The sequence below is a fragment of the Stylophora pistillata genome, chromosome 4 (assembly GCF_964205215.1).
Source record: "Stylophora pistillata chromosome 4, jaStyPist1.2, whole genome shotgun sequence".
Taxonomy (NCBI): domain Eukaryota; kingdom Metazoa; phylum Cnidaria; class Anthozoa; order Scleractinia; family Pocilloporidae; genus Stylophora; species Stylophora pistillata.
Window position 1 is genome coordinate 22,414,277 of NC_142522.1, and position 21,996 is coordinate 22,436,272.

General features: G+C 38.3%; 2 protein-coding genes and 1 long non-coding RNA gene across 12 annotated transcripts in view; 1 reads left to right on the forward strand and 2 right to left on the reverse strand.

Annotated features, from left to right (window-relative positions):
• The first annotated feature begins 719 nt into the window (after positions 1–719).
• Positions 720–16,074, forward strand: LOC111323708 (thyrotropin receptor). 5 transcript variants are annotated; one of them, XM_022927123.2, is made up of 6 exons: positions 720–1,756; positions 3,428–3,512; positions 11,156–11,371; positions 12,215–12,286; positions 12,635–12,706; positions 13,329–16,074. In XM_022927123.2, the coding sequence occupies exons 2-6, from the start codon at positions 3,481–3,483 to the stop codon at positions 14,878–14,880; spliced, it is 1,944 nt and encodes a 647-aa protein (XP_022782858.2). In that variant the 5' UTR covers positions 720–1,756; positions 3,428–3,480; the 3' UTR covers positions 14,881–16,074. The 5 variants fall into 5 exon arrangements, with proteins under 5 accessions (XP_022782858.2, XP_088612695.1, XP_088612694.1 ...); XM_088756569.1 differs by lacking the exons at positions 720–1,756; positions 3,428–3,512 and adding exons at positions 7,845–8,225; positions 8,670–10,430; XM_088756568.1 differs by lacking the exons at positions 720–1,756; positions 3,428–3,512 and adding an exon at positions 7,845–10,430.
• Positions 4,636–7,032, reverse strand: LOC148732893 (uncharacterized). The gene is made up of 3 exons (XR_015999870.1): positions 6,657–7,032; positions 6,208–6,525; positions 4,636–5,722 (listed from the first exon to the last, which is right to left on the reverse strand). It is a non-coding gene; the product is annotated as an uncharacterized LOC148732893 (long non-coding RNA).
• LOC111323640 (prominin-1) overlaps positions 15,870–21,996 on the reverse strand; it is a 28,735-nt gene continuing 22,608 nt past the window's right edge. For 3 of the 6 annotated variants that reach the window (XM_022927036.2, XM_088756566.1, XM_088756567.1), the window contains 5 exons: positions 21,497–21,577; positions 20,556–20,624; positions 20,316–20,405; positions 19,743–19,863; positions 15,870–16,511 (listed from right to left, as the gene is read on the reverse strand). In XM_022927036.2, the coding sequence (XP_022782771.2) occupies positions 16,408–16,511; positions 19,743–19,863; positions 20,316–20,405; positions 20,556–20,624; positions 21,497–21,577 (465 nt within the window). In that variant the 3' untranslated portion in view covers positions 15,870–16,407. Of the gene's footprint in view, positions 16,512–17,700; positions 19,122–19,742; positions 19,864–20,315; positions 20,406–20,555; positions 20,625–21,496; positions 21,578–21,996 lie in introns of those variants that run through there. The other 3 variants (XM_022927038.2, XM_022927037.2, XM_088756565.1) reach the window with 3 other exon arrangements.

Consider the following 21,996-nt stretch of genomic DNA (forward strand, 5'->3'; position numbering starts at 1 on the left):
GCGCCACCTCTAGAAATCAATACGATGCAATGTTCTTTATTTCAAGAGGGTTAATACATTATTAACCCAGTAAAGAGTTTTCTAACACATGGCCCTCACCCACCCAACCCACACCACTATTTTTGTGGTATGGGTTGGGTGGGTTGGGTGGGTCATGCCCGAGCCAGGACTTGAACCCGGGCCATCAGACCCAGAGTCCAGCGCACTGACCACTGGACTAGTCACGCCTCACAAATCATGACTATGGTAATCAGCAGAGAATTTGTATGGTTTGTAAAGATTATGCCAACTTGGGATCACTCCGATATAATGTAAAAAAAAGGTAGAGAGGGGATATCTTTCTGCAGCACGATGGTGGAATTTGTAGTGTTGCGAAGTAAACACTACGTAATTGAAACACTACGTAATTGAACCAAGTCGTGTGACCGAAAACTATCTGACGACATCATATCGTCTGTGATTGGCGTGACTTTTAGAAATCATGATTATGGCAATGAACAGAGACTTTGCATGGTTTGTAAAGGTTATGCGAACTTCGTATGGCTCCGATATAATGTTAAAAAAACAATAGAGAGAAGGGCTGCAGGAAAAATAGCATCTAAAACAGAATTCTGGAGAATGCTAAGCTTTTCGTTGCAGAAGTCACCTTAATCCACGATCATGTTTTCGTTGTGTGACTAAAAGGTGACTAAACTGTTGTTTACGAACGTTTTGAATAACATGAAATGTAAATTCTCATTCCGAAGTGGCTAAAATTCATGAAGGAAAAGACGAAGAACGAGAACATCTAAGTGGCATGTATCCTTTAACCATTTGCTCAGTGTTTTTGGTGAAAGAAATACGAGAAAAGAGAGTTTATCCGTAGTGAGTAGGATCAATTCAAGATCAAACTCTGGTGTAATAGATGTAAGAGAGGAACCTGGGACTCTAGCTGGACTTGGACCAGATACAAGCACGACATGATGTTGACGTTGGCATACTTTCCATAGCCTCCTTAAGAAAGATTAATGCAGTCCAAGTTACTCCTACGTTTTCTGCGGTAAAGAGCTCACATTCAGAGACAACAGACCTGAGAGATCATTCTTACATATTTTCAAAATACGACGCAAACGAGAGTAAAAATAACAGGAACAGACTTGGCTTGGAGTGGGCGGAATATAATAGTTAGCTTTACATCAAGAAAAGTGACGAAAAGAACTTCCGAACAACTAATTGAAACAACAAGGGCTCCCTACATCAACAATATCTGGCTATACCTCCTACGTATCATTGACGCTGACAGCCAATAGTTAAGCCTAATGTTTTCATACTGTTGAGTTTCCATCTCTCTTTATTTCTTTTCGCGCATGTCACTACGGACCTTTTTTTTTATCCTAAAATGCACCCCTATTTCTAAATCTAAAACAAAAGTGCTTTTTAGATCTTCTTATGTCACAAGATTTGACCATCATTGACGTTTCCGCGGTATTTTGGGATGTTTAAAATCCTTAATTCCACACTTGTGAACCCCAGCGTGGTATTACCAGAATGCTCTTGGTCTGTTCTCTGAAACGCCTCCTCCAATTCAATTCTTTGGTGAAATTGCAACCACTTATAGACAGTAATTATTTCCCGCTATAAATCAACTATTTACCTCACATGAATTCGACAGTTTACCGTATAAGAGACAATAACATCTTGTAACTTGACCCAGTTCAAACAAAACCAGGTGATACTGATAAACGCCTTATTGCGGAGAACTGCCTTTAAAATCAAGGTAAATGTTTTTATTTAATATTTGTCAAATCATATTTTATATCTTACGTTCTCGCTTTACCACAGACGTGAACGAAAAAAAAAATCATGCTCAAAATGCTTTTTCGAGGATCTTATTTTGATTAGGTATTTCTCCTATGTTTCCGCTATGTTTTATTTTATTGTATAAAAAAAGGAGTAGATTCAGAACGTTGAAAAAAAAGGTAAAGTTAGCTTTTCACCAACAGATTTCGCGTCAGATAGATAACGTATCTTTACCCTTCTTATTATTTTCTCAAAGCAACGAATAGCTGCCGCATTGTTAGTAAGATAAATATATTTTGTTATACGAATTATGCAATATTATGTATACAGGCCTTGTTTTTCCTATATGTCTAGTTTTGTTTTCTCTTTCGAGTTTATATGGAATCAAATCCAGAAGAGACCATAAGGAAAATGACACATGCCAAACGGCCAATCGAAAAGTTTTATTAAAAAGGGAAATTTTTTAAACTTATTTTGCTAGAGCTTCATTTATGCCCATTATGAAGAAAAAAAATGTTCTTTTTTCGTCAAATATTATTTAGCCATGCGACGATCTTAATTGGACTTTCTCGTTAAATTGCGTTATTGAGAATGGTCAGAATGGTACCGACATTTTAAGTAGTCACAAATATTTTTCTCTAATGGAGACCATTTCTTAGTTGACAAATCATGCACTTTAGATGTTTTAAAACTTACCGTAATGGGTTTTTGGAGTCTGTTTCATTATAAATGCAATAAAAAAACGGATGAACTTGTTTTGGTAACATCCGTCAACATTGCCTTCGTTTTTGCTCATTTATTTCGCTATGTCTTCATAATAATAGTAATTTATCTATCACTGCTCGTGCCATTCCATTATTTGATTCATAAGTTTTAGAAAAAATGTCGATCAGTAAAAAGAAAATAGAAATAGCGAGGCTATCATTTAGTAACGATCTGGAAGGTAACAGGATACTTGGATCGGATATCAATGTACAACAGAAAATAGGATTTTGTCATTGAATTTACATCAGTCGCTGATGACGCATTGCACTAAGAACTTAGTCTAGCTGAGAAAAGAATATCTCAAAAGTTTGTTTTTTATTTCTATTATTGTTTCCTTTATCTTTTATCTTAAGTCTGATTGCTTAAAAATTTAACTGCATAATTTCCAGTGCTCAAACTTTCATTTCTATCCCTTTTCTTCTTTAAACGAAACGTAAGTGACATCCATAAAAAGAATCGCACTTTTGTAACTTACGTAACATGGTTCACCAAATTGCGCGTGGAAATCTTAATATCCTGTCATAAACAAGATAAAATATGCCGGCCCGCAATACAGCTGCTAATACTATTTAAACTGAAATGAATTTTGCTCAATTTGAATTCCAAATGACCTTTTTTCGCTGCTAGAGTAATCTGCAAATTTGAATGCCTGATACAAGGTCCTCAGTAATGCTCCAAAGAAACAAACAGGTTCTCCTGTAAAAACATATCTCAAGGAAGTGTTCATATGGATATGTAAATTCAAAATATCTTTCACCATTCCCAGTGAGAAACCCAATAAAAATACGCAATGAGGATAACCTCAATAGCTTAGATGGAATATAAAATATGTATGTGTTGTCATCATAAGGTTTAATTTTTGTTTATCTTTTTACATTTTTAGCGCGAGTGAGAATCGAATAAAAATTTTGAGTGGTTGGCGGAAACGAATGGTTGATGAATCGTAACCAAAGACCTGCATATATGAGGTAGGATATTAGTTTCTTATTTAATTTCTGTAGGTTTTTTCCCTTTTTTTTAACACTAGCCACGAGAAAATGAAAAAATGTTCACAAATTATTTTTCCATTTCCAAGTAAGTGAAAAGAAGAAGCTAAGCTTAAAAAGTTAATAATTTTCATTTTGACTGCACATGGGAATGTTACATTGTATTACAGTGTGCAATTAAATAAAAAGTATCTTTCCAGGCTTCTTTCCTAAGATTTCTTTACGCAGATATTTTGAAAGAGTTACAGAAAAGGCCCTTTTCACATATTTCTTTCATGAATTTTGAAATTTTCGGATTCTAACCTCAAGTTTACATAACACTCTTTTCGAAAATCGTTTTATTTTTCCGCAATGAATGGGCAAAAGTATACAACACCCACGCTGATGCTAGTTTGCGACTCGTGGCGGAAAGCAATTTCGTTTAATATCTCCGCTGCGAATCAAGAACCTATCGCCTCGATTCTTGTTTACAAAGTTCGCCGAAGGATGTATCACTGGTAACAAAGAAGCTTTTTGACGGTTTAATAAGCCAGTTCTAAAGAGTGCTACTTTTTAATTATTCGTAGGCTTCAGCTAACTGCTCTGATTATTTTCAGACGAAATCTGGTGTCAAAACATTCCCATAGCGGTGTTACTTGCACGTAATAGGTTATGCGCAGTTTCTTGTCTGTATTTGATTAAAATGAAACTTGGAAACAGATTTCTAGTTTGCTTGCGTCCATCCTCGGTTCCAAAAAAGTTATTTAAAACTTTATAGCAAAACAGCTCATCTCAGCAACATCATCCTCACTGAAAAGGAATCGCCAGAGTACAAAATTTAAGTAGGAATACGTTGACATTTATCTTGTAGATGCGGGTTCAGTTAGCAGCCAACAATTTTCTGAAACATTACGTGCAATGTTCTTTTGTTCATGAGCATATCGTTTATATACGCTTAGGCACATCTCAGCTGTTGCAACAGAGCTCACCTCATACCTTTGGGGCGATTTAAGGCAATATGGGACACGGTCGGAATGAAAACTTTGCGCCTCGGTTTAATGTTGGAGTTCAGTAAAAAATGAAATATTGAAATGAAGTATTACGTATATATTTCATTTGTGGAAAGTTATTAGAAACACAGAGCACAAGGGTGAGTCAAATATTAGCCGTGTCCGCCTAAAAGATAGTCACCTATGACATTTTGAATAGTATTTGACTGAGAAGCAAAATTGATATTCATGAAATGGTCTCATGCGGAAATTGGTCGTTAAAAAATGTTTCTAAGCAAAGTGCGACACCTCTTCTCCTGGGACGGGAAATTCTGACATCAGATTTTCATTATGTTGATATCCAAGGTCTTTCATCCTCCCACCCCCTGAAACGCAAAGATGAGAGACCCTGGGAACGAGGTTGCTCCTTATGCATGGTGGGTGTAGCGAACATTTACGAGAGTGTGGACGAGCCTATCCGTCTATCTGTTTACGAAAAACAATAACAACAACAAAGCATCTTTTTTGACGAAAACGGCTCGTTTGAAAGAGTTCTGCTCTATACATTTTTACGATTTACACAACCTGAAATAAGAAGTGAAAAACTGCGAAAATAATAAAATGCTATTCAGATAAATTCCGACGTCCAAAATCTCTTTTACCGATTGCGTTTTACCATCAGCTATCAACATTCAACCCCAGTTCTTTTACTCATTTATTTTGACTCACGCGACGAACTCAGCCGTGCGAAGGCTCTAACAAAGGGCTAACGCTCGAAACGTCAGCTTTGAAACTCTTTACGGTGGCCAATTTATATTATTAATTTAGTTGATATATACTTCCCCACCAACGCAGCACCTCACTTTCTCTAGAAACTTACCCCCTTTATTCAACTGTGGGAGTTCTAGAGGAATATAGAGTGCTCGTACACTATCAAAGATATAGGGGTGTATATGTGTTTTTGACCTTCTATCATTGATCTTAATCATTCTCACATAAACAGCAGCGAGAGAAAAAGAGATCCTTTCTTAATTATTTTCGTTTAAAGTGGAAACTTATTTTTGTCTTGATCCATGACACTGCTTTCTGGCAAACATGGCTAATGACATTTCAGAACCTCTTGAGAATACGAATGTTCGCCAGACTTCCCTGGGTTGTTCTTCTGAGGCGGTGATCCATGACAATTGCACATTACACCTCTGCTATGAATATTCTTTTGAATAACTGCAAAGGAAAAGAAACCTCTCCTTAATTTTAGTACTGTGCGTACAGGAGTATTCATCTCTTGGTGGACTCTAAGAAAAGGAATATTTACAAAGGAAAAGAATTCAAAATTACAAGGAACGGTTCTTATGAAGTTTCAAAGCCCGTGCACTAACTGCGCGTCACACAAGTTCGGTTACGGCCTTCTCAACACGGACGATACTTATTTAAAATAACTTTTCTTAGTTTTAAAAAAATAAAAAATGAATGTTTATTCATCAGTTCGACAACTTTAAGGCCTTTAAAATTTTTCCTCAGATAAAAAAGATAGAGAAACCAAAGTAATTATGAGAGTAATAAATTCAAAACCACCAGCATTGAGAGCCATAAATGAGAAGACATACCAAAGTTTAAAAAAAGGAAAACAATAAGCTAAGTCATTATATTCACGATTTTTTGTGATATACTTCCTTAAGCCTGCGGGGTTTAGTAAGGACAACACTCACAAATGTTCGCATATCTGTCAAACCAAAGCGCAAAAGGATCCTCTAAATAGCAGTAGACGCTGTACAACTCATGTTCAACACGTTTCAAGTTTTGTTACTCCTCTTCTTCTTTCCCAGTCGAATGATAAGTAGTCGAGCCCACAACAATTTTTGCGCCTTATTCCTTGGCCGGAAGTAAGCGATGCATACACGATCGCTTGTTCAGGCAAGGAGGCGGCGGAGGAGGAGGTGGCGTGGCCGAGTGGTTAGGGTACTGCCACTCACCGGATTTGTTCAACTCCTGGACTGCGCTCTGTAAATAGCCCACTGGTCTTCGTCCTGCCGGTGGGGATTTTTAAGCTCGTAGTTAGTCTACATTGTGGCTGAAAAGCCCCTAAGGGGGAGCTTCAATTAACGTATATTATTATATTATTATTATTAGTGGAGACATTTACATGTGCAATACCTACCCGTAATCCGTCATGGCTATACGTGTTAGGACCTCTTATGTCCAGCATTTCTCTAAGCCAATCAGAGTAGGAGGCGGCGTGGCCGAGTGGTTAGGGTGCTGGACTTGTAATCCGGTGTCCCGGGTTCAAGTCCTCCACCCTGCCACTCATTGGACTTGTTCTCGGTTGCCCCTAGTTCAACTCCTTGGCTGCGTTCTTTAAATAGCCCACTGGTCTTCCTCCTGCCGGTGGGGATTTTTAAGCTCTTAGTCAGTCTACATTGTGGCTGAAAAGCCCCTAAGGGGGAGCTTCAATTTACTTATCTAATTTAAGTTAAGCGTGAACACGTGATAAAGTAAGAGACAAATGAATAAAGGGGTTAGTCTCTAAAGAAACTGTAATGCTGCGTTGGTGGGAGTAACAAGATCATTTTGGTTTTATCAACTGAGTTGATAATGTAAATTAACCGTAAAGAGTTTGAAAGTTGACGTTTTGAGCGTTAGCCTTTCGTTAGGGGCTAACGCTCGAAACGTCAACTTTTAAACTCTTCACGGTTAATTTAAATTATCAACTCAGCTGATAAAACCAAATTATATGGTAAGAGAAACAGTCTCAAAAATACACAATTTCAATAGGGGACATTTTTTTATCAGGTAAAGGTGATCAGTACAACTCCAGATTAAACCAGCTAGGCATTTCATGCTCTGTAATCAAATCAAATAGGATTTGAGGAAAATGGATTTCCTATCATTTTTTATCTTCACAACGGAATGAGAAACTGGCAGCAAAGTTTCTTACAGAAATAAATATTATTATTAACAATACCATTTAATGACTGAAAGAGGTTTGCCGGGACATGTCAGTTTTATTGAAAAACTAAAAGAAGATCCTACAAAATTTTACAAAGCTTATTTTACCAGAGGAATAGGAAGTATGTTCTAAAACATCGATTTTTTTCAGTGTAAACTGGTGCTTTACAACTGCTTCTGATCCCTATTTTTAAGGGAAAATAAGCCGACGTTATCGTTAATGGCTCACTTAAAGATTTAATTCAAAAGAAAAAAAAGCCTTGAAGCTCGAATATAAAGCTACATTGGTGAATTTAGGTGTCGTAGAAACTTCGATGAATAAATTACCTCTTTCAAATTTAAAATGAAATAAAACGACAACGTTTAAATACATGGAAAATGTTACATTTCTGTTAAAAACAATTCCTTACTATCGCTCGCTGCAATATTTTAAGCTTGAAGAGGGGTTAATTCTGCTTGTCATAAAACCAAAAAAAATGTATAAATTCAGACATTCACTCAACAGGAAATAAATAAAAACTTTGATTAATTGTCTTGACCGGAATGAGCTATCACCGTTTAGAAGAGATTGATAAAGCTCACGCTCAAGCTGATTTGGACATTCTTAATGAAATCATTCCATTTGTATTTGTGCTTAGAGGATCGGGAATTGCGACCGTGAGACAATTCAGAGACTGATTCCGTCTTCGGGATTTTTTTTTTAAAGCAAGATAACCACAAAATCAAATGATATTTTGAGAAACGACTAAAAGATATTCGACGTCGCATCTTTATTTTTCAGGTGAGTCTTCTTCAGCACAACAGGAGCTATCTAAGGTAGAAAAGAGTTATGGGATGTATTACTTTCATCGACAATTGCGGCTGAACTCCTCATTACCTTACTTCCGTTAGCACCACCTTCCCTCGCTGCAATTTAAATGTAGCTATTCTACTGAATACTGTGATTCGCCTCTTAATTCAGTCAAACATCCATGATGATTGTTCACTCTAAAAGACGCTATATATTGGGGATGCCAAACGATAAAATTACTTTTTCATTGTTTTCTGACTGCTATTTTGCGTTAAGTATGCGGATATGCACTTATTCCGAGGTTGGAACAAGGATATTCAGCATCCATTTGTTGATTGCTTAAGTGAGGAAAAAAAAATCATTTTTCTTTATTCTGCGTGTGAAGAAAAACCTACAGTAATTTTCTAACAGCTGACAAAAATTTTAATATTGCAGCCCAGAATCTGTCTTCCGGCAAAGAGGCTTCTGCTGTCTCAAGTGTCATTTTTAATTAAAAAGTGACAGAAATGTTGCCAGGCCGTCTAAAATAAAACAATTCCACTTGCGTTTGCGCTTGGAGGATCGAGAATTGCGACCGTGAGAACATTCAGAGACATTCCCGTCTTCGTAATCACTTTTTAAGCAGGATAACCACAGAATCTAATGATATATTGATAGACGACTAAAAGGTAGTCGACGTCGCATCTTTATTTTTCAGGTGAGTCCTCTTCAGCACAACAGGAGCTATCTAAGGTAGAAAAGATGTCGGGATGTATTCGGCCTTTCATTGACAATTGTGCCTGAACTCTTTACTACCTTACAAGGCATCACCTTCCCCCACTACAATTTAAATTCTACCACTGTGATCATGTTCGCCTCGTGATTCAAACCGTCATGATTTTTCACTCTAAAAGACGCTGTAGATTCAAGATGCCAAACGATCAAATTTACTTTTTCAAGATCTTTTTTTTACCGCTACGTTACCTTAGGTATTATTACTCTGAAGGCTTACATATTTTCCTCGATCTAGGAGCGTTTAGGAAGCGCTCTTTTTGAAGATTTTCGTGCGATTTGTGATTTGTGAGGCTTTCAATACTCACTCAGAAACAAACTTGCTGAAGTACACTCACTCCGAGGTCGTAACAAGGATATTCAGCATTCATTCGTTGACTGTTTGAGATAGCAAAAAAAAATCAATTTTGCTTTCGACACGCGAAAAAAAAAAAAACCTATAGTGCTGTAGCTGCTTGGAGGAAACGCTAACAAAAATTTAATATTTCAGCCCAGAATTTGACTTCCAAGAGGCTTCTGCCGTCTCAAGTCCCACAGTTATTTTTAATTAAAAAGCGACAGACAGGATGCCAGGCCGTGGAAAAACTTCGTTTTATCTTCCTGTCGTGAAGTAATGGAAATATTCTCTTGAGGCTCTAGAACGTTTTTGTTTGCTACTTTTTTTTATTCCTTTAAGGGTCCGAGTGACAGTCGAGTGTATGGTTTCCTTTTGCATTTTGGTCATTAGATCTGTTTCGTTCAAGGTTTGGGATAAAAAGGCATCGGGATATAAAAATTTTTCATAATGATACGTAAAGGAAAAAGTTGAGTCAGAGAGGATATTTGCAGTAGCAATTTTTCAACTGCAGATCAAAGCCTTTTCAAAATCTACGATAAGGAAGGAAACAGGAGGGAAGCTAATCTAAATATGCTAAAATCACTGACACTTATTGCTTGGAATAAAAAAACGCATATTTGACTAATACGATGCTACCTTGTCAGAACAAGATAATTTTGTGCCCATAATCCACCTACCAATTTCAATTTGTTCTCCCAATATATTGATAACTTCGAAACAGAGGGGAGTGCAGTACTTTTCCTCGAGTCTCTGATATTAATGAGGTAATTTTCCCGAAGCCATAATTCATTATTCCACTCACTATTGAGCACGGAAACATTGCTTGGACTTGGCGTAATGAACGAAATGCGAAACTTCTGTGTTGTCCATTCAGTTTTGATACCAGATGATGTTCTTTCTTTCAAAGAGGTAAAAACCTCCACCAAATTGTCGTTTATTTGACAAGTTGTTAATTGCTTTGCACACAAACTTTGCACCATTTAAAATACCCCCTATTTTTGTATTATGCGCTCAGTGTTAATCGCTTATATTACCCCTGGATCGAGATTTCTATCGCTGGTGACTAAAAGATACGCAAAACAATTGAGGTAAACATGATTTTATAATACCAGAAAAAGGCGAATGTGGTGGCCACACAGACATTTAAAAGTGGTCTTAGAATAACTTACTTTCTTAAATATAGTTTTCTTAAACAATATGTTAGTTTCCGCCTTCAGAGGAAAACTTTAATTATTTCGGTTAAAAGCCAAATTGGTTCACAGCTTGGCAAGGAGATAGCTTATTTGACACGCATATATATATCAGGGCATATTTCCCTTGCAAATTAACAATATGTTTACACTCTAGCATTTTCCAATGCTTACGAATATACACAGAAGATATTTAAGCACATTTCTTTGTAAACAGGCGATAAAGTTCATTTCTTTCTTCTTAAGGCGAAGAGCAAGCGAACTCACAGGTAAAAGACAAAAATTGAAAACATCGATAGGCAGTGATCCCTAGAATGAAACCCATTTAAGAATCGAAATGTTTCCTGACCAGACTACCCATGCATTATAATAGCATTGATTTAACCAGTTTAAAACCTAAAGGTTTTTGTTAAATACTGTTAGAGTACAGGGCAAACTGCGCTGAAAAGCATATTTAGTTTGCAAAGAAGAATAATAATTTCATGACCATAACTCGTATTTTCTTCGTCATGCGTCAAGTGAAGCTATATAACTGACGATGGTTTTCATCGTGCATCAAGATAGCTCTAAAAGTTATGTGATAGACACAGAATAGCGAATATTAGTTATTTCTCTTGATACAGGATGAATACATTTCTACTTTTTCTGGCATATTTTGCGTTTCTTGGATGTTACTGTCGTAGACAGATCACGCAAATAGGAAATCTTTCAAGCTGGACTCCGTGTTCTTCACAGTGTTGGTGTGCGCAAGATGACAAGGGTCGCGACTATGGAAGATGCATCGTGAACAAATTTGAGGAGTCGGTAGAATTAAACTTTTCAAGAAAACTCCACTTTTTGTAAGTACTGAGAGGAACACTTAAACAAAAAAGGGGCGCAAGCTCGGTTGGGTCGTGATCGTAAATTTAAGCGAAGAACGAATCGAAGAGCACTCTATCAAGCAACACAAACGATAAGAAAAAAAATATGTCACCGGTAGCTGAAACACTTCCTGACCAGATATACAAATTCAGCGACCTTATTTTTTTTAATGTGTTGGTTGCCTGCTTTGGAAAAAGCTTCGTAAAATAAGAGCATTTATCTTGAACTTTGCTACAGTACCTGAGGCCAGAGAATTTGTTTCATGCCATTTTAAATGCAATGTTTGGACTACGTTTAACGCTTTAAGGCATCTTATTAAAATGTAATCAATAGGAACTATCCCCCAGTGATGTTTTTTCCTTCGGAAAAAGAGAAATATCAAATCAAAACCCACACCATTGACGGGAAAAACGATTTATATAAAACATACTCTGTCTCACTTTACACGAAAGCATTTTAAATGCAATGTTTGGACTACGTTTAACGCTTTAAGGCATCTTATTAAAATGTAATCAATAGGAACTATCCCCCAGTGATGTTTTTTCCTTCGGAAAATGAAAAATATCAAATCAAAACCCAAACCATTGACGGGAAAAACGATTTATATAAAACATACTATGTCTCACTTTACACGAAAGCATTTCTATTATATCAATAGAGCATATTTTTCCGGGCTCTATAACGAAATAAATCCACGCAGGATGTTGGAGAACAAGAGGAAAGCTTTACGAGATCATTGATAAGAGTACGTCTGCAAGCACACTAGTCCATTCGAATGAGAGATTTGTTTGCTATACCGGTAACATTTTTTTAACCCACAGGTCCTTTGCTAATAATGGACTGAGGGCGGTACAGAGGGGAATCTTTACAAACCTTCACAATCTTGAGTTTCTGTAAGTGTTTGATGCGAAGTGCATTGCAATGTAAGAGCGCAATTTCCCTTTACCAGCGGCTGGACCTTAACAGTCTGAAGACCTTTGTGGTGACCATTAATTCGTGGTATATGGTACGGTAGACGCATCACGATGAAATTTGAATACTTTAGGCATTTTGTTGTAATCCCCGGAGAGGATTCTCACTACATATTAACAGAACGTTTAGTTGTTTAGAATATTCCCTGATCTCATTTATAACAGCCACATACATCAAAATAACTTTTTCTGACGTAGTTTAACCACTTTCTACAACAGGCTCGAATATCTCATCTGGAATTAATCATAAAGAACTGTTTTCCCTTTCAGATCTTTGGCAAATAACAGCATCGAAATTATCAACGAACATGCATTCGAAGGCTTGAGTAACCTGCGTATCTTGTAAGTTTGTTAATTAACCCTTTAAAAACTAGTGTTTGGGAAAAATGTAAGGACATTTGTACAGAGCAAGAGACAAGCATGTGAAGAGACTGAAATCTCCTTACAGATCCTATTCCTAACGAAATCCTCCCATGAACGTAGGTATTTGATCCACAGGGTATAATGCTTCGTGTACTGTGCATGCTGCTTGCTTGTCTTTGATGGTGAACGGATAGCTGTCGCAAAGAAAGTAAAGGCCGTAACAAGAGATTGGATCTCGGAAAATGAGAGAGTTATAAAAATGCATGACAAGTGAGAGACTCTTTTGTGAATAAGACTAAGATAAAGGATCCCGTCTTTGCGCCATATCCTCTCTCAGCTAAATCTCACCTCGTTTACAGGTAATTTACATAGCGAGCCAGCTTTTGTATTCGTCATAGTTACAAAGAGAAAGTACTCCTCTGGCCCCGGCTGTTCGAAGGTTGGATGACCTTATCCAGCGGATAAATCCTTATCCGGTGGATAGCGCAGTACATTTTGCTGTCACTTATCCTGTGGATGGAGGTTTATCCGTTGGATAGCGTCATCCACCCTTCATACAACTGGGCCCAGGTCATTACACAAAATTTAATTCACAATTCAGAGATCTCCAAAACAACAATCTGAAGAAATGGGCCGGGGATCCTACAAGAGACATGCCACTTCTTGAAATTCTAAACCTTAACGGCAACGAGGGCTGGATACCCAATCAGCAAATTCTCCGCATGCCTAAACTCAAAGAGATCCTTGGGATTACATGGAGCTCGCACTGTTCTACCTGCGACCTCCTTAAGATTACTGAAAATGAAACATTAGTAGATGATGACGAGATGGAAGATTACGAGGAAAATAGTGGAGACGGCTTGAGTGGGGAAGGAGAGATGAGTGAAATGAAGTGCCATGTGACACTCGAGGAGTTCTACTACCCCAAGGCAGTAAATTATGGAGTTTCTGCGCAATTTGTGAGGCAAGGCTTCTCGCCACAATGCTTCTGTGACTATCTCTCGGACTGCTATAACCGTGAGGTTTTTGTACCGTATTTAACACAGTTGTACGACTTCCCTCGAAAACTTTTCCTTTCCCAGTATGCCTTGGGAGGATTAATAGTTATTCTCAACATGTCTGTTCTTGTTGTGATTATCACTTCACGACTGTTGAGGAATAACATTTCGTTCGTGTTGGTCGGGAGTATGGCGTTAAGCGATGTTCTGATTGGTGTTCACAGCGTGGCGATCGCCAAATACAACATATTTAGTGACCCAAATGTTAAGCCGCGAGTCGTTATGGAAAGGGACACCTCTGTTTGCACATACATAGGCATGGTATTCACCATAGGCCAGGTAACCGCAGTGTTTACCTCTCTCATGTTAACTGTAGAAAGATATCTCGTCATAGTCTACTACCACAAATGCAGAGGCAAGGTAAGAATCAGACCTTTGGTCATTATTTTATTTCTTGTATGGACAGGAGCAATCACCTTCGCAAGCTTGCCTTTGTTTGGTGTAGGAAAGCTGAAATATCATAGATGGTTCCAGTGCACGATGCCCTATCATTCAGGAAAAAATCTGTTACAAACATCTAACATAACTCTGAGCATCTCGGCCATATTTGTGTTTCTTTACCTTATCAGTCTGGGCCTTTACATTTTGATCTTCTGCTACGCAAGAAGATCAAGTTTGCAATTTGGCATTAAACGTGAAGCGAGACTGGCGAGGAAAATAGCAATGCTGGTGTCATCAAATTTCATTCTGTTCACCTTACCAACTGTTCTACTTCTAGTCTATGTATATTCTTTCTCGGAAATTCTTGACGCTGCCAAGTCATTCTCGAGCATGCGTTCTTTGTTCATTATTGGTGGTTGGCTTCCGGTCACGTGCTTTAACCTGAATTCGCTGGCGAACCCGTTTCTCTATCCATTCAGACACTGTCGATTCAAGAAAGAATTACGTTCGATTCCCCGAAGGTTACGCAACGGTGTCAGTCATACGTTTTACCCAGTCTTCGCCACGGCACAGCACTTCAGCTTGCGCACATCTGCAATTAGCCACCAGTTGCGTCAGCAGTTCCATTCCTTCACGTCACGAAGGGAAGGTGAGAACTCACTGCATGTTGATTTAGATACAAGAAAGGGTCGTGGACAAACTGCAACAGTTTAAGACTTATTTGCAACTCAATACGAGTCTTTTTTAAAGCCATAGAACATCGAGGCGCGAATTTAATTATTATGCGGCCAGACATTGGCAATGCAGCATTAGGCTTCGTTCCCATAAGAGTAATCATAAATGCAATCACGAGTAAAGTTTTGTACAGCCTATCTCTTTACAAGAACAACTCAAAACACAATCAAGACAATATAATCGAACAATCTTTAAGATTATGTCCACAATAAAGTTAAAGTCGAAAGAGGAGCGCAAAAGCTAGAGGACATGAACGCAATCGTTAGGACAGATCTCCAGTTATTGCGTGCAAGACCGAGAACACTTCCTAGTCTTAGTGATTTGCCGCGCATGACATTCTGCACATTTTTCATCGTTCGAGGATCTTTTCCAAGCTTCACGAGTGTTCCCTGTGCAACATACCACCCTTATGATGTCACTAATGGCTATGACGTAGTGTCATTGGGAGCCAAGCATAAACAGACCTCTTAAAGATAGATTGGCCACCGTAACGATTACAAAAGCTGACGTTTCGAGCGTTAGCCCTTCGTCACTCCGACGAAGGGCTAACGCTCGAAACGTCAGCTTTTGTAATCGTTACGGTGGCCAATTTACCATTTCAACTTTGTTGATACGTCCAAATTATTTCGTTACTCCCACCGACGCAGCCCCAAACAGTTTCTTTCGAAACTATCAGCCTTTATTCTCTTAAAGATAGGCAGACAGGAGCAACAATCGCGCTATCACACTGACAAGGAAGACGTCTAAGGCAGCGACTCGACGCACCTTGGAAGTAGTAGTATCTGGGCAACTTCGCACCTATCCGACCCCTAGCTCGACAACAATCGACTCATAACAAGTTTGAGTTAAGTTTGGGTTAGGGGAAGGGTGGGTGTGCGGTGGCTCATCCGAATTCAGAACCGAAACGATTTGGAAACAGATCGGCACATCATAAGTTGGGCGACGAGGCATTTTGAGGTTAAAAAGAATTCTACTGAAGATGTTTTTATTTGTTATTTTCGGATATGTTGATTTAGTTTTATGTTGCCTGTTTTCTAATAGCATAGTTCTTGTTCTCGATTATACTTCTCTATACATAATTGAATTACCACTTAAGTGGCCTTGATATAAACTTTTTCACTTTGTAACGACTGAAAGGAACACCCTATTGAAATAAAAGTAACTATTCTATCATTACGCCTTCATTACTGAAAAATGCGAAGTAATTCCCAGGATTCACAGAAAGAATTTCATGTTGAAACGAGTGCACAGGCGTTATGCCTGTATCGTAATCTTCAGAGGTACACTAATATAGGTCTCTGTCGTTTGTTTTTCTCTTTAGGTATCAACACGGTCAAAAAAATAATTCGATCGCCATATGATCTGACTACTGAAATTTTACTAACGCAGAGTCGGCAAAGATTTTGGTTCGTTTGCCGTTTGTCACCGGTCACGTTCACGAGATTACGTTTCCGTTTCAGATTTGAAGAGATAAATTTATCCCATGGTAAAACCGTAAAATTGTGGTCAAATTTCTTCCATATACCTAACGTCGACCAAGTTGACGTAGTTGTCTTTAATCCCCAACCCGTCCAGCCAAGGAAGCTCCGACGGGAAATCTGCAGAAATTCCTGTGATAAAACAATGAGGTCTGTTAACCCTTTAATTCTCCTTCCTCGCTCAATTAAAATAAACGTAAACGCGAAACAGAACTTCATAAAGCGCGGTTCCAAACCTCCCTGTAAAACCTAGAGTTCGAACACAAATCGCTACAGTGGTAGCCTTATGCAAAATGACATGGTATAAGTTCTGCTACGCAAATGGCTGTACCGTCATTTGTTTTCATTTCAGCTGGGTAATCGTCAGGACAAAAGGTACCTGTATTCAAAGCCTTTTCTCATAGGTTAGTTTCTTTGCCTTAGAAATGTTGTACATGTAGGATTTCAACAAACGACTGATGCATACTGTGTTCATTGCAACTGGGCGACTCAAGACCACACATTTTAGGTGTAAAGGAGTCCTTGATAAAACTGCCTCTCGCTTTTTAAAAGCCACTCATCTGGGAGCCCTAGGTATTGAAAAGCTCCCTTTTCTCCCACCTCATCAGACCATGTAAGGTATGATGAAAAATGTCTTAAATATTCCAATCCTTTGATCCCTGGGAGTGACTGGAATCTAGCATTTCTCCTTGCAATCTCACCCCTGAATTAAACATTAAGGTCAGGAGAATAAAGGAGATGATCACCAACTAAAGATGCTCTTGATTGTTGAAATAAATTGTCCTTGTCGGCACCGTAGGAAATGTGATGAGAACAGCATGAAGAATATGCATACTAGCGTTAGGGTGTCAAGGGTTAAAGCAAAACAATGTTCAACCTCAAATAATTGAAGCAATTTCATCACATCACAGAGAAAAAATCTCATTTCAAACCTAAACTGATGATGCAATCGATTGTGTAATCAATCTCGAATTTACCTTTTAGATGGTAATGACAACAGTTTCTAGATGTTCTAGGGATTTCAAGCCCTGACATTTTAGTTTAACGCAGATGGGCGTTCAGAAGATAAGGCGGAAGCGCTTTCCAGATCTTTTGAAAGGAAGCAAACATTACAACAGAATAAAGGTTCCATCTAAAAAGGTCCGGCACGAAATTCACACGACCAGCCCATCTGCAAAATATTACTTGCGCTTTAAGTGGTTTTGTCTCCACAAGACGTAGTTCTAGCCATAGCATATTATTGACATCTTAAGAAAGCAAAGGTTGAAAGAGTTGCTGTTTCTTCCAACTAATTACTGAATGAATCATTGTTACCATGCTATTACATTTGAGTCCTTTTTAATGAATGTTTGTAGAGTCGTGATCATCACTTTTCCGGTAGAAGAGGTTTCCAAAGCAACACGTTTTATAAAACATTATTAGTTATCAGATTCGTATGCTTGTGGCTCTTAAACGAGTTTAGGCGTGCTCGTTTTAAATGAAAAGGTTTTCATAGCAACACTATACTATTCTATAAACCACACCCCTCCCCTCCTCTGTGATTAGATTCACATGCCGATGACGCCAAAACGAGTTTGGTAGTCCTCATTCACTCTTCTATCAAGAAATTACCATTGGCAAATTAACTTAAGTTTAAGAAAATTACACTTAACTTTCTCCACCGAAATTAACAGGTCTGTATGGGTTATTTTTACTGTGTGAAAAGAAGTAGAAAGAAGGACCCCTAGTTGCATAGTCCTTGGTGATGTGTTTTGTGACAATTTGAAGGTTTTTTTCCATGATCCGCGAAAACAAGTCCCCACTAAAATGGTAATACTGGCCTAAGAAAACGCTTAGTTAGTCTATTACAGTCCCCGTGGGAGTAGGGAGAGGCTTTAGTCTATTAAAGTCCACGTGGAAGTAGACTGGGAGGTAGGGAGAGGCTTTAGTCTATTAAAGTCTCCGTGGAAGTAGGCAGGGGGGTAGGGAGAGGCTTTAGTCTATTTAAGTCCCCATGGAAGTAAGCAAGGGGGTAGGGAGAGGCTTTAGTCTATTAAAGTCCCCGGTGGAAGTAGGCAGTGGGGTAGGGAGAGGCTTTAGTCTATTAAAGTTTCCGTGGAAGTAGGCAGGGGGGTAGGGAGAGGCTTTAGTCTATTAAAGTCTCCGTGGAAGTAGGCTGGGGGGTAGGGAGAGGCTTTAGTCTATTTAAGTCCCCGTGGAAGTAGGCTGGGGGTTAGGGAGAGGCTTTAAAAATGGAAGTCCCCGTGGAAGTAGGCAGGGGGGTAGGGAGAGGCTTTAGTCTACTTAAGTCTCCGTGGAAGTAGGCAGGAGGGTAGGGAGAGGATTTTTGCGACATGTTGTTGTTGTTGTTGTTATTATTATTATTGTTGTTGTTTTAGTCCTAACAAGTATAGTGAGCTATTTCTTATTCAATGAGAAATTTAAGTTGAAAATATTTGAACAAAAAATCGTAACAGGTTTCAAAAGAATATCTGTCATTTAGAGCCACATAAAATTCGTTCCCGTAATGGCGGCTTAGAAAGTTGTTAAACCGTCGCTAAGCTTAAAGAACATTTTAACAATCTAAACATTTAAACAAATTAGCATTTTAAACATTTTAACTTGTATTTTAAAACCAAGCATATATTTTTATCTTTCGTTAATGATAACTTCGTTAACTCAAGCACCTAAGCGGGAGCCATTTCTAGGCATGATGCATCGGTCTTTCCTCGAAGTTCTGCAATTGAACCATATCTTCTGGTTCTGGAAAACAAAGTGTTCACGAAAATTAGGTTGAGAGAGTTTTAGAGAAAGGAAGAAAAGGAAACTCCATTCAACTCTTTTAGCGCGCGTCCATTGGTTTGGTTCTTATTTCCTTTTCATCACCTCTTGACGTCACACCTAATCTATATCGTCACAGTCATAATTTTTCTTCAATAAAACTGTCTTTTGAACTGTTGTTATCATCACTCATGTTAGAAGAGAGACGCTTGCATTATGTTTGGTTTAACACTAGAGTGATTCTAGCAATAATACAATAATTCTGAAGAATAACCATTGAATACTTGAGGTTTCAAATAACTAAATGACGTAAAATAAAATAAATGGGTGAAACTGCTCTGCACGTCTCCTAGGCGACAGTGCAAGACATTTGACGCTACAAGACATTCATCGACACATATTATCTACTTGGGAAGGAAAAAATATGCAAAACTGCCAAAAAGTATTTTTACATCGTCTATGAAAACTTGACAACACGAGATAGGATCAATTAACTCGAGGGGTAGTAAGACTTATTTACCCTATTACCTTTCTACAATTCACCACCTTGTTTGTGAGTTTAAATGTGGATTGGTAAATTGTTTGACTGAAGCAAACACATACCTTGTTTATCAAAAACTCCAGTCTTTTTCGCCCGTAAGAAATGTTTAGACGCCTTTACGCAAAGAATAATTGAGACGAGGAGTAGAAGAGAACACAGACCAGACGCTACCCACGAGGCATTCTGCATAACGACAACAACAAAAATTAGTCAATGACATCTCTGATTTCAATGTTCAGTTTCTTCAGCTCTAAAGGTTTTCGGTTAAAATGGCTGAGAGAAAAAACTCAAAACACTTCAGAAGCTTCACTGGCGCTCTCTGCATAGCCTGCGGGTAGGCCTTCATCAATAACGCTCCGGGGTGAACGTTTCGTTGCCCGTGGGAGGTCTGCAAGGGGTCTAGGCACTCCACCCTCCTCCGGCAAACCTCCACCCGACTCGTCTCCAATCTTCCCGCGGGCGGAAGAAAGCACGTCCTGCAGCACAAACAATGAGGCCTGGTCGCAGGTTACTCTACGCAAGGTGTCTTGCACTTGCAAGTAGAATTTCCATAGAAGACTCACGACCGCAGCATGTGTTTGAATACAGCGCTAACTCATCTAGACGATCCTTTTCTTTCTTTTTCTTCCACTTACCATTCCGGCTGCGTATTCAGAACATACAGAGCCAGTAAACCCGTGGTATATGTTTGACAGAATTTTACACTTTCCAATGTCAAATCGGACCTAAGGAAGACAAAGTCATTCTCATACTATATATACACTGGTGAAGTTGAAGGCAGTCAAAGGAATTACATGATAAAACGATCAGGAAAGTTTTCATACATGAAAAATAATTCCCAAAGCACTAAATACAAAGATAAATTTCAAATGTACCTGATAAATAACATGGTCCAACAAAAAATCCACATTACCAAAGACACTGTCCCAGTGCATTGTTACCCCCTAGTAAAGCAAATATTCACAAAGAAACAAGTGGTTATCTTTGAGACTGGAACCAAAAGGATCTCCAGTATAAAAGCGAGAGATAATGCCCAAGTGCAGGATCGCAGCTGGGCAAAGGGCTTTTGCCTTCCGTGGGGCTAAAAGTTATAATTTTTTACCCAAATTTATCAGAGACACAGATAGCCTAAGTGGTTTTAAAAAGAAAATTTTTAAGAATATTCTTAATTCGTAACATGTGACTTTAGTATTGCAATATAAGCTAATTTTTTTTTTTTTTTTTTTTTTTTTTTTTTTTTTTTTAATATCATGTTATCTTATTATGACGTTTTTACGACTTAATATCTTATATTCATGTATGGCGGAAGAGCCCCCAGGGGGGAGCTATGCAATAAAGTATGTATGTATGTATGTATGTATGTATGTATAATAACTTTTAGCGCGGGACACATAACACTGAAGCAGTTAGGAACTTTAAGAGTATTGCATTACAAAAAAGAAACAAAACAAAACACATGTAATCAATAATAAAGGGCGTCATCGCTTGCCAAGAGGGCCTTGCAGCGCCCATTTCTCCAAAGTACCGTTAATTTTGCGGGCCCACAGTCATACTTTAAAATCTAAATCGAAGGAATGGGTGGGTCTTTCTTAAAAACTAATCCATTCTGTTTCTTTAGCTGATATTTTCATCGTTTTAAATTAAATACTCTTAACTTTTCGATTTCAAATATATACACGACAACGGTACCAAACAACTTTTTTGGGGATCGGTAACTACAGAGACCAAAACGAAATAAAGAAGCCCCAAATACCAAATGACTCTTTACATTCTTATTAAATACTGAATATTCGTAACAAGAAATAGTAACACCAACCCTTGCAGCAATTGATAAAGCATCGTCTTGTATAAAGGTCGCCACTTCCTCCATGCCTTTCATCACTCTTGCGCCTGAAGTCTAAAGAAAAGAACTATCATGAGGAAAGATTGCTTCTACGCCCCAAACAAACGACTAGCACAAATTGTGTCACTTCCCTCTCCCGGAGTCGATATAGTTTGCCTCCATTTATAATTTTATCCCGGAAACCGATTTTTCCTCCAAATAATATTGGGTCGCTGACTCAAAAGTGGTGAGGGCGGTGGAAGGTTCTCCACAGTTTGTACCGTTGTTCACTTTTGAAGAAAATTCTATACAAGGCTGTTATATTTGTTTCTCTTGAATCCTCTTTGAAAGACATAACTTCTTTGAAATGCGTAACAGTCTGTTCCTTTCGCCGGCTCGAAAGGAAGCTCGTTTATTAGTCAAGAGTTTCAACTTTGAAATGTTCGCATTTACATTCCCATCAGAGAATCTGACTTTTTGTTGCCTTGCCATAA

Coding starts and splice junctions, on each gene's coding strand:
- LOC111323708 (XM_088756568.1), top strand. CDS start 10,348: ATGCGCTCAGTGTTAATCGCTTATATTACCCCTGGATCGAGATTTCTA. Junction 12,287..12,634: donor CTTCACAATCTTGAGTTTCT/GTAAGTGTTTGA, acceptor TTTCCCTTTCAG/ATCTTTGGCAAATAACAGCA. Junction 12,707..13,328: donor TTGAGTAACCTGCGTATCTT/GTAAGTTTGTTA, acceptor TTCACAATTCAG/AGATCTCCAAAACAACAATC.